Source organism: Exserohilum turcica (assembly GCF_000359705.1).
Source record: "Exserohilum turcica Et28A unplaced genomic scaffold SETTUscaffold_2, whole genome shotgun sequence".
NCBI lineage: Eukaryota > Fungi > Ascomycota > Dothideomycetes > Pleosporales > Pleosporaceae > Exserohilum > Exserohilum turcicum.
Window position 1 is genome coordinate 359,156 of NW_007360025.1, and position 26,864 is coordinate 386,019.

At 52.4% G+C, this 26,864-nt stretch overlaps 10 protein-coding genes across 10 annotated transcripts; 5 read left to right on the top strand and 5 right to left on the bottom strand.

The window, feature by feature from the left end:
• Positions 1–1,245: 1,245 nt before the first annotated feature.
• On the top strand, positions 1,246–1,773 carry SETTUDRAFT_19113 (uncharacterized protein; the record flags this gene model as incomplete). The annotated part of the gene is made up of 2 exons (XM_008026685.1): positions 1,246–1,647; positions 1,699–1,773. 2 exons carry the CDS (start codon positions 1,246–1,248, stop codon positions 1,771–1,773), a joined length of 477 nt encoding a protein of 158 aa, XP_008024876.1.
• Positions 1,774–2,618: 845 nt separating this feature from the next.
• On the bottom strand, positions 2,619–5,181 carry SETTUDRAFT_162833 (uncharacterized protein). Its single transcript, XM_008027061.1, has 3 exons — positions 4,224–5,181; positions 3,523–4,176; positions 2,619–3,472 (listed from the first exon to the last, which is right to left on the bottom strand). The coding sequence occupies exons 1-3, from the start codon at positions 5,152–5,154 to the stop codon at positions 2,676–2,678; spliced, it is 2,382 nt and encodes a 793-aa protein (XP_008025252.1). The 5' UTR covers positions 5,155–5,181; the 3' UTR covers positions 2,619–2,675.
• Positions 5,182–6,266: 1,085 nt separating this feature from the next.
• Positions 6,267–7,076, top strand: SETTUDRAFT_30935 (uncharacterized protein; the record flags this gene model as incomplete). Its single annotated transcript, XM_008026812.1, has 1 exon — positions 6,267–7,076. The coding sequence occupies one exon, from the start codon at positions 6,267–6,269 to the stop codon at positions 7,074–7,076; it is 810 nt and encodes a 269-aa protein (XP_008025003.1).
• Positions 7,077–9,254: 2,178 nt separating this feature from the next.
• SETTUDRAFT_134809 (glycoside hydrolase family 61 protein) lies at positions 9,255–10,540 on the bottom strand. Its single transcript, XM_008027062.1, has one exon. The coding sequence runs from the start codon at positions 10,373–10,375 to the stop codon at positions 9,386–9,388; it is 990 nt and encodes a 329-aa protein (XP_008025253.1). The 5' UTR covers positions 10,376–10,540; the 3' UTR covers positions 9,255–9,385.
• Positions 10,541–12,520: 1,980 nt separating this feature from the next.
• SETTUDRAFT_153410 (uncharacterized protein) lies at positions 12,521–15,320 on the bottom strand (the record flags this gene model as incomplete). Its single annotated transcript, XM_008027063.1, has 2 exons — positions 12,521–13,489; positions 13,539–15,320. 2 exons carry the CDS (start codon positions 15,318–15,320, stop codon positions 12,521–12,523), a joined length of 2,751 nt encoding a protein of 916 aa, XP_008025254.1.
• Positions 15,321–16,774: 1,454 nt separating this feature from the next.
• On the top strand, positions 16,775–17,920 carry SETTUDRAFT_88794 (glycoside hydrolase family 93 protein; the record flags this gene model as incomplete). The annotated part of the gene is made up of 1 exon (XM_008027064.1): positions 16,775–17,920. One exon carries the CDS (start codon positions 16,775–16,777, stop codon positions 17,918–17,920), a length of 1,146 nt encoding a protein of 381 aa, XP_008025255.1.
• Positions 17,921–18,546: 626 nt separating this feature from the next.
• SETTUDRAFT_162843 (uncharacterized protein) lies at positions 18,547–19,608 on the top strand. The gene is made up of 5 exons (XM_008027065.1): positions 18,547–18,699; positions 18,775–18,779; positions 18,869–18,895; positions 18,982–19,058; positions 19,127–19,608. The coding sequence occupies exons 1-5, from the start codon at positions 18,611–18,613 to the stop codon at positions 19,373–19,375; spliced, it is 447 nt and encodes a 148-aa protein (XP_008025256.1). The 5' UTR covers positions 18,547–18,610; the 3' UTR covers positions 19,376–19,608.
• Positions 19,609–19,777: 169 nt separating this feature from the next.
• On the bottom strand, positions 19,778–21,924 carry SETTUDRAFT_134820 (uncharacterized protein; the record flags this gene model as incomplete). Its single annotated transcript, XM_008027066.1, has 6 exons — positions 21,727–21,924; positions 21,573–21,670; positions 21,511–21,518; positions 21,328–21,435; positions 20,886–21,278; positions 19,778–20,829 (listed from the first exon to the last, which is right to left on the bottom strand). Exons 1-6 carry the CDS (start codon positions 21,883–21,885, stop codon positions 19,778–19,780), a joined length of 1,818 nt encoding a protein of 605 aa, XP_008025257.1. The 5' UTR covers positions 21,886–21,924.
• A 272-nt stretch (positions 21,925–22,196) lies between these two features.
• Positions 22,197–22,756, bottom strand: SETTUDRAFT_162845 (uncharacterized protein). The gene has a single exon (XM_008027067.1). The coding sequence runs from the start codon at positions 22,574–22,576 to the stop codon at positions 22,394–22,396; it is 183 nt and encodes a 60-aa protein (XP_008025258.1). The 5' UTR covers positions 22,577–22,756; the 3' UTR covers positions 22,197–22,393.
• Positions 22,757–23,572: 816 nt separating this feature from the next.
• On the top strand, positions 23,573–25,899 carry SETTUDRAFT_153415 (uncharacterized protein; the record flags this gene model as incomplete). Its single annotated transcript, XM_008027068.1, has 2 exons — positions 23,573–23,921; positions 24,020–25,899. 2 exons carry the CDS (start codon positions 23,573–23,575, stop codon positions 25,897–25,899), a joined length of 2,229 nt encoding a protein of 742 aa, XP_008025259.1.
• Between the last annotated feature and the right edge of the window lie 965 nt (positions 25,900–26,864).

Consider the following 26,864-nt stretch of genomic DNA (forward strand, 5'->3'; position numbering starts at 1 on the left):
GTACATAGTATTGGCCAGAACACATGGAGACAGTTGTACGCAGTGGACAGAGCAAATGATGTGAGAGAGAAAAACAGAATTTGATTGATCTACGTAATATTGCACCCAGTGACTCTGGAACTTGGAACGGCAAGTGCGTGTCAAATTCTTTCAGAGCAGGCACATCTATGTCGCCAGTGGAAAGTTGTGGCATTGGCAGTGGGTCAAGATGCCAACACCTGCAACAACTGGCATTTTATTCTGGGCCATGTTCTCGTGGGCCCCAGCAATTGAAATGCTGGCGTCTTGTAGATGGCATGGTCCCCATTCAACAGCAGGTCCAGGGGCAGGTCCGGAGGATGGTCCAGTGTAAGTTCCAGCGGGAGGTCCGGAGAGGTTCGGCGAGAAATGCGGCAAGAGGTTCTGTTCGATTCCGGCGAAGAAAGATGTAGGGAACTGGAGCTGTAGTGAGAGAAACCTAGAGCCTGTTGTTAGGTTGAACAAAAAAACTGAGCGCCAAAAACAAACGAACAGAACGAAGAAAACAAAAACAAAGGTGGGGAGGGGGAGGGGGAGGGGGAACACTCTCAGACAAAGTGCTTGGTTTTCTTCTTCATGAGTAATCAAGCGTTGAAAGCCATTGTGGTCATCACTGAGTGTCGGCCCATAGGCCACCCCGCGGTGCAAGGTGCAGAGGGAAGGGACAGGGAAGACTTATCTTGCTGCCCCGCTGCGAAGCAATGGGGGTTGTAGGCGTCGTCGGAGACTGGAAGTCAACCGTGCCGTCGCTCTGTGATCATCCATGGGCCTGTAGTACTTCAGTGATGGATCAGAGCCGTTTGGGAGTGCGGACAGAAGGTGGTCTGCCCTCAGTCGTTGACGTATTGATACAAACGTATCGTTGTCATGGAGAACTCAACAACTACAACTGTCTGGAAGACAGTCATCGTTGGACAAGGTGTAGAAGGGGAAGAGAGGGGGAGGAGGGGCAAGGGGAAACTTACCCTGTTGCTCCAATGGAGTGGGGGATTTTGGTGTCTGTGGGAAGGAGGGGTACCTCGCCAGTCTTTTATACCTGTGCGAAGTGAGAGAGAACGTGACCTGTGGTCGGTGCGTTCAAGGCTGCCTTCATTCCGAATACCGGCTGATCCTCGGGAGACAGTGAGCAAACGGAGGTGAGGATCCAAGGATCTTGTTTTTCGCTTTGATATCACTTTTACAATTACATCAGAGTCATTTGAAGACTTCAATTCTACTATAATTACAATGCCCTCCTCCCACAGCAACAACCACGTCACTGACTGGTTGGCCCGCCAGCAAGCTGTTCGCCGTAACCAGCGATCAGCCCAAGACCCTTATCCCACTACCCCTCCTGACGCTCTTTCAACGTCTGGCATGGACTCCTCTGATTCTGTGCTGGCTCTTGCCCACGGCAGGCTGGCAAGAGATCTCGAGGAGGAGTACCGGGTCACGGCCCAAAAATTCAAGGAGTCGACGGCTCTGCTGGCAGAGCTGAGACGGTATCCTCAGTGGAACCCTGTCCCACTTAGGAGGCGTTCGGCAGCTCGAGCAATGCAGCTGTATGATTTGATCAAGATTGCCACCGCACTCGAGATCGCAGAGGCTCGAGAGCGCAGGTTCTACGAGTGGTGGAGGACACTGAGCACTGTAAGTCAACACCAAAAGCTACTTGGAATTACTAACTGACAACGACTGGAGGCCGAGCAACAAGCACGCTTGTCTTTTGCCCAAGACGTGGCTCCTCGCCGATGGCCAGACAAGGCTTGGCTGTAGGCAAGAGGAAGAGACCACCAAGGCCGTATGGCCTTGACGCACGAGTACTACACGGCTCAGTCTCAGCCTACCAGCCGGTCTGGTTCTTCTCCGGTACGTCCATCTTTTGTCAATCTGCATCAACATGTCCATCGCAACTGTTCTGCTCCATCGCCGTACTTCTCCCATAAGCACGGCGGCACGCAGCGTTGCAAGAACAAACAACACCTTTCCTATCCTATGGCTTGGCGGCCTCCAGTTATTCTTTGAACAGCTGTGACCGCCAACCGTATGGGCAGGTCAGGCAACCGCTAATACGTGCTGTCTTTAGCTTTACCATCACTATGACAGTAAGGCAACAGCGGTAACATTCTAACCTTTTGCTTGTTTGTTTTGCAAATAGAAAAAGAGATGCTAATGACGTACAGTTAGTCAGATCCTCTTCATTCGCGCCACAGAGCGCCAACATCCATCTATTTCCGCTTCCTCGATCGATATACCCATTGCTTTTTGCATTTACCAGCACACGTGCACCATCTGAATACATATATTTCTCTTCATATACCCTGGTTGCTTGGAGAAGGAAGCCGAGAAGGCAGAGGAGGATGGCGGAAACAACTGGCACAACAAACTGGCTCTAGGAACAGAGCCTGGTTTTCTTGGATCATCAGTCAATTGAATTACAATCACTTTTCTTCATACATCACATACGATATGTCTGAGTGATTCAAGTGCCTTGTATGAGTTGTGGTCACGGCCGTAACCGAGTTGCGCTGGAGACAGATGCTGCGGATATACAAAAACAGCCCCCTGATCACTGGAATATGACAGACAAATGATACACAACTGAATGACAAATTGTCTTCGGCTTGGTACATTGCTCCTCTTCGAAACATCTACAGAACGATTGTATGTCCACTTCCCTACTCCTCCAACCAATCTGCAGCACCACTGATTGCCTTGCTAACGATATCAACCCAGCGCCTTGCAGCCTCTTCGTTTCCATCCTCTATAGCCTCGACGATGCCAGGGAAGGTTGCGCCTGCGTAGCCGGTCCACTTACCCGGTGCAAAGACAACATGCTTGAACCAACTCCTTCCATCAAGCCCATCGGGGAAGAGAAACTTACGCTCCAAGTACTTGTACTTGGTGTTGACTGTGCGAATAGCCAGGAATAATTGGAGCTTTTTCCACGGTTGCCACCAGGGGATATCGTCGATTTCCGAGTATTGAACCTCAAGATCGGAAGCCGTGCCGTCATGGGTAGTGGCGGAAAAGAAGAAATGGGATACGGCCTCATCAAGAGGTTGCCAGATCTTGTCCGAGATCTCGTTCTGGGTTGCCCTCTGTTTTGTGTGTTTGACCGTTTCGACATACTTTTGCAGGCCGAGCGCATAGTCTGTAGCATTGAGCTGGAGAACAGGCGAGTCGATAAGCTTTGCTGCTACGAGCGCCCAGACCTTTGCGATGGTAGCGTGATACTCGAATCCAGGATCACCGTACTTCTTCATCCAGTCGAAAGAGTCGTAGTTGCTATGATAGTGGTACACAGCAGCAGACTTGGAATTGTCTCCAAAGCCCATGTCGATTGATGGAATGCCGGCAAAGTCTTGGAAAGCAGTGAAATCGCTACCGGATCCCATCGTTCCAATCTTCTTGTCCCATAAGTCGTAGACTGACTGACCAGGGACCGTCTGGTTTGGGGATGCGACCATTTGAACTAAGTGAGATTAGCCAAGTCCGACCAACACGATATCAGTAGACGCTTACCGGATTCTTCAACGACCCTGCTCAGCAAAGGTGCAGCAAAAAGCTCGAAATTCTGTCCTTTTGTGCCAACATCAACGTTGAGATATGCGACAGCTGAGCCAGAAAGCCAGGGCAAGTATTCCTCCACCCATTCCGTACTGCCAATCAAGCCGTACTCCTCCCCATCCCAGCTTGCGAATACGATTGTCCTCAGTGGCTTCCAACCAGCTTTTACTGCAGCACCAAAGCTTCGAATTACTTCATTCAGTGCCGCGGAACCACTATTTGGGTCTCCTGCGCCCCCAGCAATCCAAGCATCCCGATGGTTTCCTAAGACAATGACTTCGTCTGGGATTGTGCCATTGATTATTCCAATCACATTCCACAGAGGCGTTGTAACGTATTCTTGTTCGTTTACGAGATTCAAGACGAGTTCATCCGGAGACGGACCAATGCTGTACTGCACGCCTTTGTAGTCTAGGCCACCGCCGTGCCAGTTCTTGCTGAACGACGATGCTTCCGGTCCGTGGCCATTGAGTGCTCTGAGAAGAGGCAAAGCATCCATATACGAGATAGGTAGGGAGGGAATTTGCCCCATGGCATGGTCGACGGGTTGGCGTGGGCAGCCAGGCTTCGAAGGATAGCCAGGGGTGGTTGGATCTCCTGGAGCAAAGCCTGAAAGGAACGTTAGCTCAGTAATCAAACATGAGGAGCCGACATACTCAAAAACTGGACGCTTCCTCGTTGCACGCTGCTGGGCTGTCTGGCTGGACCATCCGGATAAGCTGCGACGCCATTCTTTTCAGTGATCTCGCCATCATCACCAGGATCGCTGTAGATGGCCACACCGATCATTCCCAGTTCTTGCGCGCGCTTGACAATCAAACCACGGAAAACACCACCATACTTGGCCAATGCGATCTTGCCGTCCAAGCTGACGTTCGCAGCCCTCAGTTCTTCGAAATCGTCATATGTTCCGTAGTTCACAAAGACGTAGGACGCCGTGACATTGCCTGAAGCACTGTATCCGTGAAACGTGGGTATGCGATCTGCGAGTTGGCTCGACTCATCCTCTTCCAGCACGTCTTCCTCCAACCGCGCTTCGTACCTGACCTTCCATGCGTCCTCTGAGATAGTAGAACCATCTTTCTTTGTATTCTCATATCCGCTCTTTTCCAGCAGGGCTAGGCGGTGGCCTTTCGGGTAGTTGATGTACACATCATAATCGACAATGGTACTGGGGACTCCCCATTCCTGCCATCGTTCTCTCGTCCACAGCGCCTGGCTAAAGTTCTTTCCAGCCAGATGCGGTCCGCTGGTGTAGTACTTGCTCCATTGTTCCGCCTTCTCTGCGCTTGGCGTCTCAAGCAGTATGCTCTGTAGGCCATCAAAATCCAATGCCGTTTTGCGCGCCCATCCTTCGGGGATTCGTGTCGCAGGCGAAGACAAGTGTGCCGATAAGCGCGATATGGGATATTCTTCGTCCTGGGTCGGCGGCGCGATGCTGAGAAAGAAGACGGCAGCGAGTCCACCAGCGAATACGATTGCGCTCAGAAGAGAAGTGCAGATGAATCGAAGATGATGGTGTGGATAACGGTCGCGATGTGGCCGAACGTCGACGCGTTGAATCAGCGGGCTCCTTTCGTTCGGCATGGCTGCTTGCTTTTCATTGCTCGCCGGGAGCTGCATATACAGAATAAGATGACGCTTCAATACCTGACCAGAGGCTTTGGGGATGAAAAGAGGAGGGAGCTTCGGCAGCCGCACCGAGCTATGGCGCTTAGCATGAGTTGTATGGCGTCACATGAATGCGTATCTTATCTGCTCCAATTTTAGCGCGTATATCCTGTCAGGGGGGGCGAAGACCGTTGCACCTAGGCCGAACCCCTAAGATTGCACTCCCCATCTTACGTGTGTCTCTTGGCAAAACGACTCGTATCGTATAATTAGTTTTGGGATCTGCTTATGGGTTTATTCTGACCATAGCTCAGTAGCAGGACTTTGGTTGTAGTTCGTAGAGCCGTACAGCCGTACAGCGGGCAGCCATCCCTTTCCGGCATCCTACTGGATGCCTTGCAGTTACATCTAACTGATAAAGACGTATGATACGTGTCTTGCACTAGTATTTCCACATTGAGAATACTGCCAGTGCATTCTAACTAGCCACATGAAGTCCACTCTCTCATATCTCCCGGTACCAGCATAGCCAGTTTTATCGTACTAGCAAAGCTCCTCAATAAGCAACGCAATTACATATCTTGATCAATCGCATGCATATTCACATGTGATACCATTGTTCTTGTTCATTCTAACTTGCACAGCTACTATAACACGTGAATGTGCAAAATGCGTGGATATACCAACACTTATTACCTTTTCAAACCGGCAACGAACTCAACTGACCACCATGAAATTGACATCATTTCTTGTATTGCTTTATCGAGTCTATTTTAATAAGCTCTCTCTTTCTCTCTTTCTCTCTCTCTCTCTCTCTCTCTCTTTGTTCAGTTTTAAACCAGCTTGTCCATTCGTACAAGACCAGTGTGTATCTACATAATGCTGTCCGTTTCCCATAACACAGCCATAGCAAAACGACATTATAACCTAACAACGCGTTCCAAGTAGAATATGAATCTTTTATATTTATCTGACCAATGTTTTCTCCATAATTCAGCCAAACACCAACCTTCGATACATTCTCACACCATTACCCTCACATCACCACTCAGCTGAACAACAAGCCTAACCAACCTTCTACCGTAAAGATGGCCAGTCCTCGCATTGATCCTCCCCAGCTCATGGGCGTCACAGGCGACGAATGCGCATCCTGCAATGCCACCACCGTCCCCCTGTACGACCTCTCCTGCCACACGAGCGACGACTTCCACTGCCGCAACTGCCTCACCTACACCTTCTACCAAGCCAGCGACGACATCGTCCGGTGCCCACACTCTCCGTGCGGGCTCCCCGCAGGCTTTCCCGAGCTGGCACCCCTCACCAAGGACTTCCACCTGGACAACTACTTCTACGACCAAGAGCGCATCGACAAGATCCGGGAGCAGCCCGAAGTCATGGACAACCTCATCTGCTTCACGTCGCAGGAAGTCATTGCCATTTTCTATCACGTCTACAGCATGTTTGAAGACCAGATCCTGGATCCCGTGGCATTCGGCGGCGTCCCGGGATACTTTATCAAGGACACGGACGAGACGCTGCGAGCGAGCTTCGATCTCAACCCGTTTGTGTGCGGGTTTCTGATTGAGATGGGCGGCTCGCTGAAGCTGGTTAGCACGCCCAAGGAGCTGGAAGAGGGTATGTTGTCTCTTCTCAATCGCCTGCTGCACGACTATGCGAGCATGCATTATGGCACCGAGCTGTCCCGTTGGGGCGTCGATTTGACCTCTGAGGAAGATGTGCTTAAGACGGCTTTGGAGAACTACAAGCCTCTCGGGGATATCAAGGAGAACTGGGAAATGATTACTAAGAAGTGGGTCGAGTTGTTGGCTTGGAGGCATGTGGAGCGCCTGGCGCCGCCTGAGGGCGGTGCTGCAGAGCGTCGGGACTTCAAGTTCTGAGGCTATGCAGATGGGGAACTTGGGCGGATTATGATGACCCATGTATCATAGTTTGATTAACGTGGTTCATAAGCGAGCGGACACCCCAAGCGAGCGGACACCTCCCCACCAGCGCGTCAACTTCAACACGTTATCACAGCCTTTTATCACAGTCAATAAACTATTGCAATATACTAAATTAATGATCAGAATCGCTACTATCACTTGCACTATCTATCTCAACTGCGCAGGTACGAGCGTTGTGTCCAGTCTGCTTGCAACGCCCGCACCGCCGCTCTCCTCGCACCCTCTTCGACGCACTCTCACCATCACCACGACTGCTACCCGCCTGTTCAGCTAATACTTCTTGTACTTCGCCTACAGTAAGAGTCTCTTCTGTCCGTACGTATCGCCGCTTGCGGCTTTTACGCTTATTTGACTCGTCAAGAGCCGCTCGAAGCGTACCCATTTCCTCCATCATAAGCGTTATTTTATGTGCCATTTGCTGGGCCCCCTTACTCAGCTGCGCGATCTGCTTAGTGAGTGAATTGGCAGAAGATCCACGGCGTTTTCTCACGCTCTCTTAAATGAGACTAATTTGAGACTCAACTTCGCGCGCGTTGCGTGGTGTCTGCGCCTGCCAGGCAGCTACCCGTCGTGGTGATTGACGAGGTGTCTGCACCACTACATCAAGCTTAGATAGCACAGCCTGTGGGTCGTGTGGGACTAGACCAGCACCTCTGAAGCCAGCTTGGATATTCTCCTTCGTGATAGACTGCTCAAAAGCAGCCTTAAAGGCTGGTAGGAAGGTTTCCTTGCTAATATAGTAGGTGCGGTTGCGTGCCAAGCCTAAAACAGCGTCGCCATACTTGCGCTTCAACGGCGAGAAGCAGGCGACGTTAAGGGGCTGCAACAGGTGAGACGAGTGTGGAGGCATGCAGAGAAGAATAATATTCTTCTCCTTGCAAAGATCTTGAAAATCGATAGAGCAGTGGCTCTCATGGCCGTCGATAATGAGCAGTCGATACCCACCCATAGTATGCCTCTTTGTATGGGTATCAAAGTGCTCTAACCAGGCAAGACCAAGCTAATTATTCGTCCAGCCATTAGGACTGACTTCAAGAACCTAGTCGGCAGGCAAATCCTTAAACTAGACGTTGATAAGCACCTTGCCCGCAAAGACAACGAAGGGTGGTATCCGGCGACCTGATGCGCCCACGCCTTGGATCACAGTAACCCACTCGCGGTTGCCTGGCTGTATCCGCTTCTTTTTCCCATATCCTTCTGAGCCTGTGATTAATAACTGTGATAAAATCTTGCCCATCATAAAGCCAGTTTCGTCAAAGTTGTAGATATCGTCGTCCACAATACCCCACTTCTGCCTTGTCGCCTGGACTAAGTCAAACCAGCGCTGGATAGCCACTGGGTCCTCGCAGGCGGCTCGCTGGTGATCATAGGGACGGCTCCAGCGCGTACGGAGCTCAGCAGTCCGCCTAACAAAGTTGTCAACCCAGTTCTTGCCAACAGGGTTGCCACCACGCTCCTCTAACAGTTTATCGGCCATTGCTCGAACCTCAGCCTTTGTAGGCGCAAATCCTCGCGCAGACTCTTCAAGAATACGCCTAACAATAGCCTCCTCTTCTAGCTTATTCAAGCGCTTTGAATTTGGTTCGCAGTCGCGTCGAGAGTGTCTTCCAGCGCGTCGGTAAAATAAAGTTATTCAAGGGACGCTATAGATCTTAGCAGCACGTTTAACACTCTTTACACGTTGGGAATTAATATTAGAAATAGCAAGTTAGATATCAGCTTCAGAAAAAGTTTGTTGAATCTGATGTGGTTGAGACATAACGCGTTGTAGTATGAACGTCGACGCGCTGGTGGGGAGGTGTCCGCTCGCTTGGGGTGTCCGCTCGCTTATGAACCACGTTACTAACTTTTTTTCTTTGTTATATTCATGATTAGTTTGAATACCACTTGTTGTCTTTGCTTGGAATATTGGCACGTGTTCCACTTATAACCCCTGAGTGATGAAACAGTGAGATGTATCAATAACTTACCGTACTATAGGAATTACGAGATTCACATTTGCACAACACCAAAGAACACAGCATTTACATCACTTGCACAATCAAGAAACGCACAATCTTTGATCCAAAAAAAAGATTTGAAATTCAATAATAAGCTACAAGAAAGGAAGAGGGGGTATGTACTATGCACAATGAATCGAAGACACTCGTTACGTCTCGAACGAACGAAGCTCAGAAAACCAAAAACACACGCTATGATATATCATTTCCGTCCCGCGTCGCTTATAATAAAAAAAAGCGCGCTTAGAAGAAAGAGCGAGCGTGGTGGCGAGCCTTGCCGGAAGAGATGCCGGCCTTACCCTCGAGCCAGGTGATGAAGGTGTCGATGGTGAAGCTCTCGGGGAGAGCGTTGCCGCCAGAGGGAGCAGCCGAAGGAGCAGGCTTCTCAGCAACAGGGGTGGCAACGGGGCTCGTGGCAGGGGCCGAGTTGCCGCCAGGGGCAGGGGCCGAGGAAGAGTTCGAAGGCGTGGGAGTGGTGGAGCTGCCGGCGCCAAAGAGAGGAGGACCAGGAACGGTGTACTTGATGTCGCTGGCGTAGACGTTGAAGAGGATACCGGGGTCGGTGGGAGTGTACAGCTTGGTGCCGACAACACCCTCGGGCTTCTCGGTGCCGCTGCCAGTGACCTCGATGTTCAGGCACTGAGGGTAGTTCTGGGCACCGTTCTCCTGGCCAGCAGCGTGCAGCGCAATGATCTCGTGGCGGAAGACGTACTTGCCGGCAGCGAGGCTCTGGGGGACAGTGACGGACCAGGTGTTGTTCTGGCCGATCATCTTGACGGCAGCCCACTGGCCGTTCTCGTAACCAGCACCCTCAATCTTGGTCCACTTGAGATCCTCCTTCTTGACGGACTCAATGTCACCACTGTAAGCGGCAACGTAGGTAAGGACGGGGCCAACGTGGGACACAGGCCACTCGGTCCAGTGGAACTCGACAGTGCCACCAGCGGCAACCTTGCTCAGGTTGTCGGAGCTGAGCTTGGGGCTAGCATTCTTGTGGCAGATGATGTCGGGCTTAGTGTAGGAGTCTGGGCCAACGAAGCCGTTGTCCAGGTTCTCGGCGTACCAGCCAATGTGCTTGGGGATGTTACCACCGTATTGGGCAGCATAGTAGTAGTCGAGCTTGAAGCCCGGCTCGAAGACGTTATCAATGGTGACACCAGTGACGGTACCGTGGGCAGCGACGGTAGCAGCAAGAGCCGCAATGGCGGAAACGGAAGTGAGAGTCTTGTACATGATGGCTGAGAGAGGTATTTTCTGAGAAGGACTGAAGTCGTTGTTCGGTGGAAACGAATGTTCGATGGAAAGGAGTCTGAAAGAGTGTCTGCCTGCTTCACACAGTGAAGGTTCAACGAATGAATGAGAGCGAAAAAAAAGAAGGGATTGGTGTAGAAACCGAAGACAGAAGCTGCTGATGATGCCTTACGATCGAGGACCTTGGTGCCCTATTTATTCAGTAGAAGCCTACTGCCCGCGCCCTGTCGACCCACAGCTTGGGCGAGTCGCACAAGGCTGTCCCGCGTGGCGGCACCGAGCCACTCGGTCAAACAAAGCCTCCACTCGATAGCGTGTCAATCGCTAAGTTTCCGCTTGGGGAGTGACAAGCGACATTGGCATGAGGCGCAGGAGTTCGGTGCAGGCGGCAAACCACAGGCTTGGAAACGCCATGTATTGGCATGCCCTGATATTCCGCCGGCGGTATGGCTTGTACACAGGCGCCGGCATAGTTATGAATCGCGTGGGCTGGCGATGCAGGCTTCTAGGTACAAGAAAGCGGGTCCGACATGGTCGTGGTGGCACGCATCACGCATGTTCCCGGTGTTTTGGCCGTGCATATCGGCGTCGCCAAGATATTAATTGTTTGTGTCAAGAGGAATACCGAGGATCACTGCGCCTCCGGTGGCGCCTACGCATAGCTCAGGCTCCCGTGCGTCTCTTGCGGGCCTGACCCTTCGGTGCTCGTGAACTGCAAATTTGGTGTTTATGCGTTGGCGTTAGCTTGACGCCCGTTGGCGTTTCGTTGTGAACGCCATAATAAACAAAGAAAAGAAAAACCCCACGCTGTCCAGCACTTGGGTCATCCCGCAGTTCAATGCCGTGTCGCATATCCCCCGAGCCGTCCGCCGTTAGGTAGCCTGGTCCACAGCTGTCTTGTCACCGGCGTTGAAAGTCGCGCGCGCAACGGTCATGCCCCCCCTGACAACGCTGCAAATCCTGACGACCCACTCCCGCGCCGCCCTACCAGGCCTCGCTTGTAAACTTTCGCGTTTCGAACATGAAACTACGGTTTTTCCTCCAATGCTAGTGCACGGCGAAGACTACTCTGTTGAGCTTGGCCCGCATAATGGGTGACTTAAGACTCGATCGTGGAAATTGAAGTTGAGATGAGGCACCGGGTAATCGGACAGTGAGGGGGGTTCCTTGGATCGCAGGCGGCAGTCCATGTGCTGTGTCGCAGCCATGTTGTTTTGTTTCTCTTCCGCTAACTTCCGTCGTCTCTCCTCGGCAACTTGCGTATTTTGCCGCCGTGTAAGCGCTGTGTCGTGAGTTGTTTGATGTTTCCAATGTGTCCGTCACAAGATATGCAAACGATGAACAGTGCTCCGCCCAGCTATTCTGCCTCGTTATTCATTACTCATATGCACAAACCAGAATAACCCGTGCTATGAAAAAGTAGCCTCGCGGCTCACAGCTAGGAACTGCCTGGATTCAGCCCCTAAATCTGACAGTGTAACAGAATCTTGATGTTCAGCCGCTTAGATTTCTTGTACCTTCCTGTTTGAACCATAGGAGAGGGCACTGTTTTCTTGTGCCCTTGGCCGCGACACTAAAATAGCAAAAGGCCCAGATCGCGAAAGGGATCAAACCTGGATTTTCATAGTGCCTCTGCAAGGGCGAGTTCTGCACACTGCTTGTCGTGGACTTCCGTGAATACAGCTTGTCGTGGACTTCCGTGAATACAGCTTGTCGTGGACTTCCGTGAATACACGTCACAGGCGTAACGCTGCAAGTATTCAGGCCGCTAAGGCAGGATGGCTCTGTAATCGTTGCATGTTTTTTGAACGACAGAGTCGTGTTTGTGTGTTTCAGATACAACTAAAAGAGTGGGTTGGCGAGATAGGGGTGATGTGATGGTTTGGACGAGAAGAGAGCGACGGCACAAGGAAGCGACCAGGTATGCATAATCTCTGAAGTGGGAGTGGTGGACATTATATGGTGGCCCGAAATTGAAGAATTGCTTCGAGATAAATCCTCATGTACTTGAAATTACTACCCATTAGCATTGGTATAGGGAGAATTGACAGGCGACCGTACCTGGAAACATGCGCAAAAGCTCGCATACATTGTGCCCATCACCCCTCGCGCAACTTGACCTGCCCTTTACTCTAGCCATGCTTGGATGCCACCGACTGCCAGTACTGCGATGCCCAACACCCATTGCGCAACTCCAAATGCGCCCTGGATATCGCCCTTCTTAATTGTCCATAGAATGGCAAATGCCGCGCTACCCAAACCACAGATACCCATCGTAACCGCCCAGACACGCTGCGCGAGGAAGCCCTCTACGAGATGGACACCCCAACCCATACCAAACTCTAGCCGTTGTCTTCGCTTCGGACTACGAAGATATGTGATGAGCTCGCCGTCATAGTCGTTTGGATGCTGGAAGAGATGGACGAGATAGGTGCTGCCAACAGGAGGCAGAAGATCGTTGGGCTCAAACGTATACGGATGCTCAGATGGCGCTTGGCTGTTTCCTGCCTCGGCACTTGTCGATGCTGAAGAGGTTGCAGACTTTGGAGGCATGGATGGCGTGGCGCGGATATCAGCAAAACGGTTGCGGTGAACTTCGAATTGTACAAATTCGATGGTTGCCAGTCCACGCAAGCGAGTCCAGTTCAAAAATCCGCGATGGAGCTGGTCGTAGTGCTCCCGCAGAGAAAGCGCTAGATCTTTGTCACTCCTGATGCGGCCTTCGTTGACATCGAGATGCACAATCTTGGGTGTAAGGCGCCCCTCGTTTGCGCACGTGAGAAGCCACGATTCCTGAGCAAAATTGGGCATACGGACACTAAACGAACTGTCATTTCGTATACGGGATGGGCTGTACTTAGAAGAGTCATTGCCTCTAGTCCAAGAGGCTGGACCACCATATGTGGATGATGGTGTTGCTAGTGTTGAAGCTCTACTGGAAGAGTCGAAGATAGAGGCCATGGACGATACGGTGCTGCTTGGGCTGCTGTGACTTGATGGAGTGTGAGCTCTTGGGCGGTTTAGGTAAGCTTCAAGGAGACGAGCTGCATTCGGCCGCTGTTCGATAAAATCATCATACAGTGACTCTCCACACGACTATATCACATTAGCACAGTCAATAGCGACTTCAAATCCTGATACTTACACAAGCCCAGCGAACACGAACATATCCTTTTGGAACAGGCCGCTCAGGACCAACCGCATCTCGAAGCAATTTGAATCCTTCATACACCTTGTCTGACAGCGCACTAAGTGCAAGACCCCAATACATTAGCGTCGGGTGGCGCACACCAGTAGGTGCTGACCTAATCTCGATTTCCGATGGGAGCGGTATTTCGCCAACATGCACTTCGTCTATGGGTTCAATAATCTGGGGCACAGGAATGTCCTTGGTATCAGCACCTTGGTCTCCAGGATCCAGGTCCGGAACAAGCTTATTCAAAGCCCTCCTCAAAGCTGCTTGGAGCTCATCCGAGTTACTTTCTTCCTGCCACTCAGGCGAAGATGGCATGTCAGTATCGCCTGCATCAATTGGCGAATTTGACGAGGATTTTAGTCTTCTCGTCCTCGGCGAACTCTTCCTTTGGGTTACTGGTGATACGTGTGCAGATTTAGTTTTGGGTACGTTCGTTTGCAACCGTAGCCCGTACTTGGACCTTGCAGGTAACTGTAGATCGTCTGCCGATACTTGACGAAGGTGTCGCGGTCTAAACCCACTATTGTGTCGAACTGGATGCTGCCATGTCTCGTATTCATCGGATGTTTGATCATAACCATTGGATTTGTGAGGTGCTGGGCGAACACGTTGTCGCAAATTTGCAGACTTCAGGTAAACCTCAGCAAACGAATTGTCAGTCGCAGTGGTAGTTGAAGCAGAGCGACGTTTTACAGATTTCTGGGCATCTGAGCGCTTAAGCTCCAGCTGCGTTGTTCGGCAATTCGTTCGAAGACGTGTTCTCTTCTCAACTCTCTTTCTCACAGGACCAATGAGTGAAAGGCCGCGGGTTGGTGTCTTCACTATGCTGGAGACCGAGCCCGATCTGCTGGGGGCAATCGGCCTAGGCTGAGAAAGGGGCTCGGAATCTGTTTGCTCTCCATCTGCGCGATCATACATTGAGCGGATATCGGGAATCAAAGTTTCTGCATCACTCATACCGTCTTCTGCGACTGAGTTCCGTGCCAAGCTGCTTCCCGTCAAAACTCTAGATTGTGTCGGATGATTCGGATCCGACCTAGGAGTGGCAGTGTTTTGTACCGTGATGATGCCATCTTCGTTTGAGGTTCCAATCTCAAAGACATCAGGTCTATCGGCAAGACTGATGTGAGTGGAAGGGGCAGGCGATGGGAGAGAGCAAAGTTCAGCTGGCAAAGTCGCGGAATCAAGCTCGTGGACGTTGTTCGTCTGGGCTTTGGTGGTCTGTGAGCCCAAATCTACTTCTGCAATCTCATCCAAATCCGTCGCAGATCCCTTTAGTAGCCGCACTACGTAGCCTTTCCCTTTCTTCTTGATCCTGGCTTTGATATCTGACAGACGCTTTGACTGCGTGGACACGGTCGAATCACTTCGAGAGAATGACACGTTCCAGTCTGGTACAACTTTCTGAAGAAATTCAGGTGGTACGTGGTCCAAATCAGCCCAACCCTGCTTTTCCGAAAGCGGAGTCGTAGGTGGACTTGCTGACTGTGGCTTGGGATTCGCATCGCTCGTGGAAGCGCTAGTGGTTTGATGTTGAGGCTCCACTGGTGCATTCAAGCGTATCCCATCTGGTGCCTGTAGGTTGGAACCAACGTTCAAAACGAGTTGGAATTGGCCTGGGTTGCGAGCATCTTCTTGAAGTTTCAAGGTAAAAGGCAGCGACTGCGTCTGTTCATACTGCGGAAGAGGCGTCTCGCGCCCTGGATCGACGGCCTTGAGCTCATTAGTCATGCGCCGAGACTGGTTGAAGCGCAGCGGTGCAGGAGATGCTATTGTGGAAGTCTATTGCCCATTCTGTCAGCACTAGATGAAGCATGCCCACATGTCCCCAGCTCCGCGACGGCAACTGACGGTCGCCGTCAACCCGTGACAGAATCGTACAGTCAAAGCGCGATACACTCCTACAGTACAGTCAAATCGCGACAGAATTAAGTATACACTTACCATGTTGGCATAATGTCGCGGCGGCTGGATTCAGGAACAAGAGCCTGAGAGGTGCAGAGAAGGGCGGCATGTCTGCGTTCTTGACCGGTCGGCGCTGCAGTCAGGTGTATGGCGAACCGGCGACAGAAGGCTGCTGCGGTCGTTCATGCACTGCCACCGCCCCTCCTGCAGAGCCATGAGCGAGGCTGCTGTGCCGCACAGCTGATTGGCGATGTCTTCTCGGGGGGAGCCTACATGGACGGAACCACGGACTACCTGGAACTCTCTCGCCCTGTAAAATGCGCATGTCTTGTTGCACGCGCAGTCTAGCGGGTTGTGCAGACGTAGCACACGAGAGGGCGGTACAGTCGCCGGCTGCGTAGGCATCTAGGCAAGTAGCAGCCTAGGCTCCAGGAGACGGCAGACGGGGAGACGGCACGTATGACAACGACGGGTCTGATGTGAGGCTGATGCGAAGGGCTTCACAGAATAGAAATTGACACGTAGGTGGATGGGCGGGCAGTCAGGAGGCTGATGAGTTGAGGTTGAGATGCGCGCAGTCGCGTCGCAGGCAGGCAGGGCGCGTCATAGCAAGCCCACGAGTTCCCACCACCACCATAGGCATCCTCGTGGCCATGCCCTTGGTGCGTCATACCATGTGCTGCCATAACTCACGCCCTACCGTGGGCATGGGTTGTTATTATTGTTATTTTCCTATTTCTGCCCTCCAAGGGCCATGACCGTGATGCAGGAACCAAGAGCTTGGCTTACCCTGCTTGCGGGTAATATCCAGTCATGTGCTCGTCCCCGTCTAGTCCGTACAGAGCACTGCTTCCGCTCCCTCGGCCAGCCGCCGACGTCTCCATTTGCCATCCCTCGTGCCAACTGACATGCCTCGGTGTATAAACGGCCGGTTTCCCCGCAACGTACGATGATCCTTACCATGCCGATCCACCTCGTTTCTCCGGGCTACGGCGTCAAGATTCCCCGCCATTGGGAATCGTGGGTTGGGCGGCTACTTGCATTGCTGCATCTTATACGCCAGCATCGCCGTAACATGAGGGGGGAAAGCTCCGTGCTACTAACTCGCCCAAGCCCCATGGGCCGGCTCCAGAGCGGGTACCTGTCTGCATGGCGGACTATCGGCCAAGCAGCATGTACAGTACTTAACCTTGTTGTTGGCGTTGCTTTATATACCATATAGTCTTCTGTGCCTAGCGGGGTTTCTGGCTATCATCTTGCACACATCTCAAGCTACCAAGATGCGCCTCTCAACTCTCTTCTTGTCGCTCGCCAGCGTGGCCTCTACCACTGCTGCTGCCCTCTCCAAGTTCCAGTTGACGCAGCCTACATTCTCCAATAACGTCATTTTTACGCCTCCCAGGAACGCTGGCTGGACTGACCCGGAGGTCCTGTATGCCCGCAGTGCCCAGCTCAGCGACGGCTCGCTCCTTGCAACATGGGAGAACTACTCGCCTGAACCGCCCAAAGTCTACTTTCCCATTTACAAGTCTGTCGACGGTGGTCAGACATGGAAGGAAATCTCGCGTGTCCAGGATACCCAGTACGGGTACGGCCTGCGCTACCAGCCTTTTCTCTACGTCTTGCCTGGAAGCATTGGTGGTTACCCTGCTGGAACGGTCCTCATCTCCGGCTCGGCCATCCCTACCGATCTCTCCACCACGCACATTGAACTCTATGCCTCTCGCGACTCCGGCGTGACGTGGGAGTTTGTCTCTCACATTGCCGCCGGTGGTGAAGCTCGCCCCAACAACGGCCTGACACCTGTCTGGGAGCCCTTCCTGATGATGCACAAGCAGACTTTGATCTGCTACTACTCGGACCAGCGCGAAAATGCCACTTACGGCCAGAAGATGGTGCATCAAACCACCACTGACCTCAAGACCTGGGGCCCTGTTGTCAATGACGTGACATACTCTCCATACACCGCCCGTCCAGGCATGCCCACTGTTGCCCAGCTGCCCAACGGAAAGTACATCATGACTTACGAGTACGGTGGTGGTCCCGCTATCCCCAGCTCTTACCAGTTCCCCGTCTACTACAAGATTGTCGACGACCCCGAGAAGTTTGGCGCAGCCACAGGCATCAGCCTCAAGGCCACCGATGGCACAATTCCCACTGGCTCTCCATACGTCGTCTGGACCCCAGCTGGCGGCGACAACGGAATGATCATCGTCAATGCATACAGCGGTTCACAAGTCTTTGTGAACAAGGGTCTTGGACAAGGCGATTGGGTCAAGATCGACACACCCCAGCCCAACGCTTACACCAGGGACCTTCGCGTGCTCAGTGACACATCCAAGTTGCTGATCATGGGTGGTGGAAAGCTACCCCCTAGCACCACCAACGCGATCAGCGCTAGTGTTGTCGATATGAGCACATGGTAAATATGAAGTATGCTGTACATATCACAGGAGTATACCTGCTAGTTTTCAGAGCTCTAGTCTGAATGTGAACACTACGATAGTTAGATAGCTGCACCCTAATGGACATGTCTAGGCTTTTTCTATTCTCTGGGCTTAAACCATAAGCCAGTGGAATCGCTAGTGAACTAGACATGAAAGTATTCTTAGCATATATAACGTTGATCCAATCTGAGCATTTCACATGCTTTCTGTGAGCGGTGAAGCAATGCCGTTAATTTCTCGTTCTTTCAATCTTCATTCCAGGCGCGATTGTGGAACTTTGGCGCATGCACGTGGGATTCCCGCGGATAGATCGAAGTAACCGCCTGTGTGGTTTCTGTAAGATATTACGCCTTTCCGAGTCGAATTATCCAACAAATAATCCAATCGATGCGACGTTGGCAAAGTGCAACTTCTCACTCGACGCTCGCGGCCCAATGATGGGTTGCGCAGTGCTAGTAGAGTCTCGGCAACCATCTGACAATGTCCCACCCATCCACTAGCGCCGGGCCGACCATTCTTCCTAAGCGAGCCACTGTGAGCGCAAATTGAGCATCGCGACAAGGACAATTTGCAGCAACCACCGTCAAGCCGCGAACGCCCCGTCTCTCTCTCTCTCTCTCTCTCTCTCTCTCTCTCCCGACCGACAATTTCTTCTCCAATACCGACAAAATGGGTGGTGTTACCGTCAAGGACATTGAGTCTCACACTTTCGTGAAGGCGTACGCCGCTTTCCTCAAGCGTCAGGGAAAGCTCCCCATGTAAGCACATGTTTTCCGGGCAACAAAACAGTCCAAAAATTATATGACCATAGCGCTAATACATTTTGCCAACAGTCCAGGTTCGTGTCTATCCAGCGGGTGAAGGATGCAAAAAGCCTGAATCCCGTAAATGGGGGATAAACCTCAGTTCGCTGACTCTTATCTACAGGCTGGGTTGACACTGTCAAGACGAGCCGTACGTATTATCTATCCGAGACTCCAAAATGACGAGGACGAGGAAAATATCTTCGCGCAGGGGTCTTTTTGCCTAACATTGCACAGACTCCAATGAGCTTCCTCCCCAGGACATTGACTGGTTCTACGTCCGCGCCGCCGCCATTGCCCGCCACATCTACATGGTACGCGAAACCCCCCACACATATACCAGCCCAGGAAGAAGAAATCAGAGTGCTGATAAAATGAACAGCGCAAGACTGTCGGTGTAGGCCGCCTCCGCAAGGTCCACGGATCCACCAAGAACCGCGGCTCCCGCCCCTCGCACCACGTCGACGCCTCTGGCTCCGTTGATCGCAAGGTCATGCAGGCTCTTGAGAAGATTGGTGTCCTTGAGCAGGACGAGGACAAGGGTGGCCGCCGCATCACACAGTCTGGCCAGCGTGACTTGGACCGTATTGCCCAGACCACCCTCGAGGCTGAGGAGGAGGATGACGAGTAGATGTTTCGCACAGGAATATGATGCGCGGGCAAAAAGAGCTGTTCTAGGCATTTGATTGCGGGGCGGTTACGGATCTACACGGTTTACGGCTCATGGCGTTGAAGATATGACTTCGCTGGGCCTGCTTTTAGCCTAGGACAACCAATGACACTGGGCTTGGGCCTGAAAAGCAACATGATACCCCTCACTCTCTTCTGATGCTTTTTTTTTCTTAATAGTTCCAGTGTGGCGACATGGGCAAGATGGAATTGGCTTAACAACAGGCATCTCGTGATATTATACACTCTCGTCCTTTTATCTATCCACACGTTGTACCAAGACACGTCGTCTTGATCCAGACCCCGAACCCCAAACCCCGAATCCCCCTCCGAATCCCCAGCATTTCAATAATGATCCAATGCTTCAAAACAAGTCGGTCATGGCACCATGGCTAGCGTCGCCCACCAGCCGAGCATACTTGGCCAGCACGCCCCTCGTAACTGGCATGCTAGGCGCCACCCATTCTCCCAGTCTCTTTCGAATCTCCTCGTCACTCAGGTGCATATCTATCCTGTTCTTCTCCGCATCAATCGTGATCATGTCACCATTCTGTACAATTGCAATGGGCCCACCCACAGCCGCCTCTGGACAGATGTGGCCCACAATGAACCCATGCGATGCACCAGAGTACCTGCCATCTGTAATTAGAGCCACGTTGGTCAGTTTGGCGCCCATGATGGCCGCTGAGGCTTTGAGCTGTTCTGGCATTCCAGGGCCTCCCTTGGGTCCCTCATAGCGTACTACTACGACAACGTTCTCACCGTGTGGGATCTGACCGAGGTTGAGTGCACGGTCGAGTGCGTGCTCTTTGTCGAAAACCATGGCTTTGCCAGTGAACTTGAGACCTTCTTTTCCTGTAATCTTGGCAACTGCACCTTCGGGAGCGAGATTACCACGGAGAATCTCAATGTGACCAGTGGGTTTGATTGGGTTATCCAGAGGACGGATAAGGACTTGATCCTGGGGCAGGGATGGGTATCCCTCGATGTTTTCCGCCAGTGTCTTTCCGGTCACTGTGGGAATGGAGCCGTCGAGTAATTTGGCAGCCACGAGCAACTTCATAACCGAGGGCATGCCGCCGATTTCAAAAAGATCTGCGGCCATGTAGCGGCCACTGGGAGCCAGGTCGGCGAGGAAGGGGATCTTATTTGAGACACGTTGGAAATCGTCAAGCGTTAGAGGGACGCCAGCTGTGCCAGCCATGGCGAGGAGATGTAGGACGGCATTTGTCGAACCGCCTAGCGCCATCATCATGACGAGTGCATTTTCAAAGGAGGCCTTTGTGAGGAGTTTGCGAGGCGTGATGTTCTTCTCCATGCAAACGCGGATGGCAGCCGCAGCTTTGGCGCATTCGCGCATTTTCGCAGGCGAGGTTGCAGGGGTGGTCGAAGAGTTGGGGAGGGAAAGCCCCATCGCTGCAGTGTGTCAGCATATGGCAGTTTTGTATATGGAAAGCAGAGGTGCACCATACCCTCAATTGAGGTAGACATGGTATTTGCTGTGTACATGCCACCGCAAGCTCCAGCACCAGGGCATGCATTCCTTTCAATGTCTTCCATGATTTCATCGGGCGAGAATTGTCCTTCAGTGGCGCTCTTCAGGGTCTTGTATATGTATGCGCCATGGCTCTCGTAGCACGCGGATATGTTGATGGGCTTCTTGAGTGTCTCTGAGTAGCCTGGCATTATGGAACCACCGTAGACCATCAGCGAAGGGCGGTTGTGTCTCGCGAACGCCATGATGACTCCGGGCATGTTCTTGTCACAACCAGGAATGGCTATGCAGGCATCGTGATGCTGAGCGCATGTTACGGTCTCGATACTATCAGCTATTATTTCACGGGTTTGGAGAGAGAAGCGCATCCCTAGTCGCCATTAGTTGAAACTTGGCTGGATGTGGACGATTCGTGTCACCTTCACCGCCCATGGTAATGCCATCCGAGACACCAACGGTGTTGTACTGCCATGCCAGCATGTTGTCATTCTGAACATGCTTCTTGATCTCCTTTCCCAGATCCAGCACTGTGGAGTGTCAGCGAGTCATCGTACATGGGTGGACGGTCCGTCAGCATGGCCTCGTCGTGAGTCAAGTCTTACAGTGCATGCTGTAACATTGTTAGTTCTATGGACAGCATTTGGTGCACGAGAAGCAGACTGACTTGCAAGGGTTGCCTTCCCACCAGACAGACGCTATCCCAACATGAGGCTGCTTCTTCATGGCTTCTCGTGACGGTACACCGGCGGCATAGAGCATGGCCTATCATTCGGTCCTTATCAGCAACTGATTGTGGCCAGAATGCAGAAATAGCGAACCTGAGCTCCGGGGAAGTTGTGGCCAGCCGTGAGCGTGGACGAGTACTTGTTCAATGCGGGCTTGCCATCCTCATGTTTCGCGTCATCTGGGAGATGCGGAAAACTAAGAAATCGCGGTTCCTCTGGCTCTCGCTGCTTCTGCAGGTTATTCGGGTCCATTATCGGGTAGCAAAAGGTCAATTGTATTGTGGGCACAGCGATGAGGTGGGTAGGCGCAAAAGCAGCGGCGTGTCAAGTCGTCACGGAAAAAATGGCGAAAGGAAAAAGGTGGTACTCCGGGGACGAGATAGTAACGATAGCGGATTGTTACCGCGTGTACCCAGGTACTCCCGTAGCAGGGGTGCTTGCAGGAGCAGTCCAGTCTAGCAGTGCTAGCTAGGGTTGTCTGAAGTGCTCGCCCCCAAGGCTGGGTGGGCCATGGTCATGGCTGTATCGCCTTTGTCTGGGGCCCAAACATTTGGCGGAGGGAGGGGTCTAGTGGAACATGACAAGTGCCCATCCACAGCCGGAAGGCTACGCGCAGTCTGTCGTCCATGGATGCTGATCAGTGACCAATACGGTCAAAAAAAGCTGCCAGCCCGATCATGGCGATTGGGCGAGGCGGGATGCCTGTGGGGGCATGGTCGCGCTGGCGCTGGGGAGATTAGCGTGAAGTTTTGCTCCGCGCTCAAGTCCCGAGGCGCCACACATCGGAGCGAGGAGGGTAACCCGGCGCCTGGGCGCGACATGTGGCCTGGCGCCCAAGTGCGGCGCTTTCAACGGCGAAATCCAGCGCGTCTTCTGGAACGCCGCAGCGGTCAACGCTGCATCTGGCGTAGGTGTCTCGGGTGAGCATGGAAGCGATGGGCATGCAGGCGAGAAACTCTGGTAGACCTGGTGCCGTTGCGCGCAGCAACGTCGGATCAAAAGTGGGACAGATGCCAGGCCACGAGGCATGCAGTTTTGGTGTCGTTGGGAGCTACCCTACTTGACACCCACTTGGATGCGACGACGTGGACGCTGGACGCATGCTGCTTCTTTGCCCAGCAGCAAAAAGCCAAGCAGAATGGATGACCCGAGCGTCTGAGGGCGGGTACGCGGATGATGTCACGATGGCTGCTGCGATTGGACGGACGGATGGAGCAGTAAGCGGAGAGAAAGAGATGGGCCAAGAGGACAGCCTCGCCGTGGGGGAAGATGGATGAGGGAGGGAGGGAGAGAGAGAGAGAGAGAGAGAGAGAGAGCAAGACGAGGGAGGCTGGCGGCGCCCTGCCAAGTCGAAGTCGCACAATTGCAATGGCAGAGACGTGCCTCCCGCATTAGGCCGTGTGGCAGGAGCAGGAGCAGGAGCGTGCCCAACCACAAACGTCATCCCGCCAACTGCTTCGCCGGAGTCCTTGCGACAAACAAATTTTTGCGTGCAAGACGGAGCACGAGCAGGAGCAACACCACCAGCACCACCAGCACCACCACCGCCATCTTGTCGCAGCCCATCTCCGGTCGCTGTCCGTCTCAGACACTCGCACGCTGCCCAGCAGGCCTCGCCCAGCGCCCGTCGTTGCTTGCCCGTGTCCTGGTCGCCCCGTGATTGCTTTTCAGCATGACGGTCACCCACATCGCACACACTGTCCGGCTGCATACGACGCGGCATTCTTGGTATTAGCAGCATATTCGCTGTTCGTCCAACGTGGGCGCGTCTCCCCGTACCAAACTTTCCCAGGCACCGGCCCTTTGCCGCCAGCGATCGGTGCACGAGTCCTTCTATCTGATTCCATTGGCTGCCCCCAGATCGCCCATCACCATCCCGCACGCCAGCACCTTGACGGCCTGTTGGATATACATTCACCGACGCTCCACGCGAATGGCCATGGAGCCTCACTCACGACCCTGCGCGCCCCAAAATGGCACGTTGCGTCTGCCACAGGCTCTGCTGTCGCTCCTGAGCACTGCCCTCGCCGGCTCCCCCAGCCATCAAGTGACACAGACCGACACGCACCTTGCTCGCTGGAACGGCGCGGATATAAAGAAGGCCTTTTGCCATCTCCTTTACCTGCTCAACCCCTTCGCGCCCAACCACGCCAATTGGCCTTTGACTCTTGTGGGCATGGTCGAGTTGACAGCCCTGTGTGGAATTGCATCGGTGCTGTGCATGCGCAGGAAAAGGGATGGGAAACGAAGACCTGGCGAGACACAGCACGCCTCCAATGCCCCGACCGGTGAGTTGTTCACGCTGCAGTGGCAGCATCTTCGTTTTAATCACGTGGTCCCAGCTGATGCACTTAATCTCCGGGTTTATCGTGCTGACTCTGGATAGATGATGCCGCCATTACGGATCCGGGACTGATAAAGAAGTACTCGACAGTCAAGTCGTACACTGTGCCCTCTACTGGCTTTACCTACCCTGAGCTTCGTACTTTCTACCGGCCACACCACCAAGAAAGCAAACTGCCCAAGCACCCTTGCCCAATCCCGCTCCTGGTCTTTATCCACGGCCTTGGCGGATCCATTGCTCAGTTCAGCCCTATCCTTATCAGTCTTTCCAACCTAGCGCCATGCCTAGCTCTGGACCTTCCTGGATGCGGCGCATCGGCTTTTGAGCCAAAGGCATGGGAAGCTTATACAACAGACGCCCTGATACAACTTCTTGCAGTCGTCATTGAAGCCCATCGTGCAACTGATGAGAGACAGCCTATTGTTTTGGTTGGCCATAGCATGGGGTGTTCGCTGGCCGCCCTCCTGGCCTCCCCCACCTCTCCTCACGCCCATCTCCTATCTCAATACGTCAGTGGCTTGATTGCTATCTGTCCAAAGGCCGAGCCTCCCACTGAGAAGCAAACAACGCAATTACAGTATATCTCATTGGTGCCCCCAGTTTTTTTCGACCAATTGAGACGCTGGGATCGAAGAGGGGGTATCAACAGCAAGAGTGTTTTACGCATGACAGGGGCTGACGCAGACGTGGAGACGAGGAGGATGCAGCTGTGTTTTAATGAGCACAGCCGGAGCCCTGTATGGCAGAGAATGGCGCGGGGCATGTGTCCCGATTACTCCAGTGGCTCGCCCAAGGGTGGTCTTCCAGGGAAAGAAGTTTGGGGTGGTCTCAACATTCCAATGTTTCTCGCTGGCGGCGAAACAGACGGGGTGACACCAGCCTCGAACATCAAGCGCATCGTGGAGTTTTTGGGAAGAGATGTAAGTGCTATTCAGCCGCCTAGTGAGAAGGCAAGCTTGCCCATCGCAGCCGCACCGTTTGTTCCTGCCTCGGCCATATCAAACGTGTCCGCAAAGCCGCATCAAGATTCAGGTGTTGATGTGGCGGATCTTCCGCGGTCCGAAGATGACAGCAAGACGATTGAATCCACTTCTGCATCCACTGCCAATGAGAGTCTGGCGTCTACAGAAGATAGGACGATGAATGGGAGCATGGCTAGCGCAGATGATTCACTTCTCCCAGGTACTTTGGCGTCGTCATTGACCACACCGTCACCTCATCCACGCAGACTTGTTGTCAAAACAGCCATTATGCCCAAGCCAGCAGCCCACTCCCTCCTCTTCGCCCCGTCCACCTCGCGCATCATAGCTGGCCTAATAGGGACTTTCTTCGCCGACTATATCGACCCTCGTCTGTCACTGGCTTGGCAACTCAGCTACTTGTCAACCGAAGGTAAATGGGATGTCAAGAATCTTGAGAAGTGGAAGGCGGTACAGCCTGTATCTGCACCCATTGGCGGCGTCTTCCGCGCGATGAAGACTCTTCGCGAAGTCGACGAAGAGCACACGCCGAAAGTTCTTACCAAGAAGTGGGCTGGCAAGCTTTGCGCCGTCATTGATATTTCGCACGACAACCCAGTCTATGACCCAAAAGGCTTAGAAGAAGGTGGCATTCCGTACTACAAGTTTCCGACGGTATCCAAGCAGCCCCCACATAGCGCTGAAGTCAAGGAGTTCTTTGATCTCGTCGACAGAATTCGTGCGGAGCAAAGGCCTGGTCTGATTGGCGTACATTGCCACTACGGCTTCAACCGCACCGGCTTCTTTTTGGCCTCGTATCTCATCGAGCGTCTGGGATACACGGTTGAAGATGCGCTTGATGCATTCCAGCGAGCCCGTCCACCAGGCATCCGGCACTCGCATTTCGTTGACACCTTGTATGTCCGCTACTGCCAGGGTCTCAAACGAGCCCCGACACTGTGAGAAACTAGGGTAGCGATGTGGTGCAGTTTCCTTTTTTTTTCTCCATAAAGGCTATTCTTATCTATTTTCAACGTTTCGGTAACGTTTGTTGTGTAGTAATTGTTTTTTTCTCTCTTTCTTATCCGGTCTTATCATTGGGTTGGGAGTAACCAAGCGCAACGCGTTTTGGGTGTTTTGTTTTTCTTTCATCTCTACTTAGTTACATCCTGGGTTTCGGTTCAACATTGACCTAGATATTCAAAGCGTAGCGTATACCAATTTTGTTGTATAGAAATTGGTGGGGTATTTTTACGCTGCCCCTTTTCCTCTATAGTTTAACCATGTGCATATCGCGTGATTCATCTCTCGTTCTCCTCCTTCTTCTTCTTCTGCGTCCCCTCCATATACAGCTAACCACCCTTTCACTTTCATATTTATCTACAATTCATCAAATAGGCACATCCCAAGCCCACATTGCCTGTGTATATTACGCAGACAGGAAGTAGTACTTGCATTGCTTCTTATTCTACTTGCAACCCAACTAAAACCATGGATATATCCCCTTTTCTCTTTCCATCTCTCTCTCTCTCTCTCTCTCACTTAGCGTGCGCTGCTGTTCTCGCTGTATCCGCTTTGCTGGACGAGAATAGGGATAAGAAGAAGAAGAAGAAGAAGAAGAAGAAGAAGAGTGCAACAGCACCCCAATCTCTAGTAGCCCTTTTTTTTATTATAAGTCTGAGTCCTGAACCTTGTACGTAAGAGTACAACAAGGTTGATAAAAGGGGGAGGGGGGCTTATTATCAGGACCGGCTTGCTAGGAGGATTTGAAAAAAAAACAGGGGGAGCGATACATCGGTCGTGTGTTCTTTATTTTTATTTTTATTTTTATTTTTATTTTTATTTTTATTTTTATTCTTATTTTTATTTTTATTTTTATTTTTATTGTCATTGTTTCCCCAAGTAATTGAATACAAAGTTTTTCCATG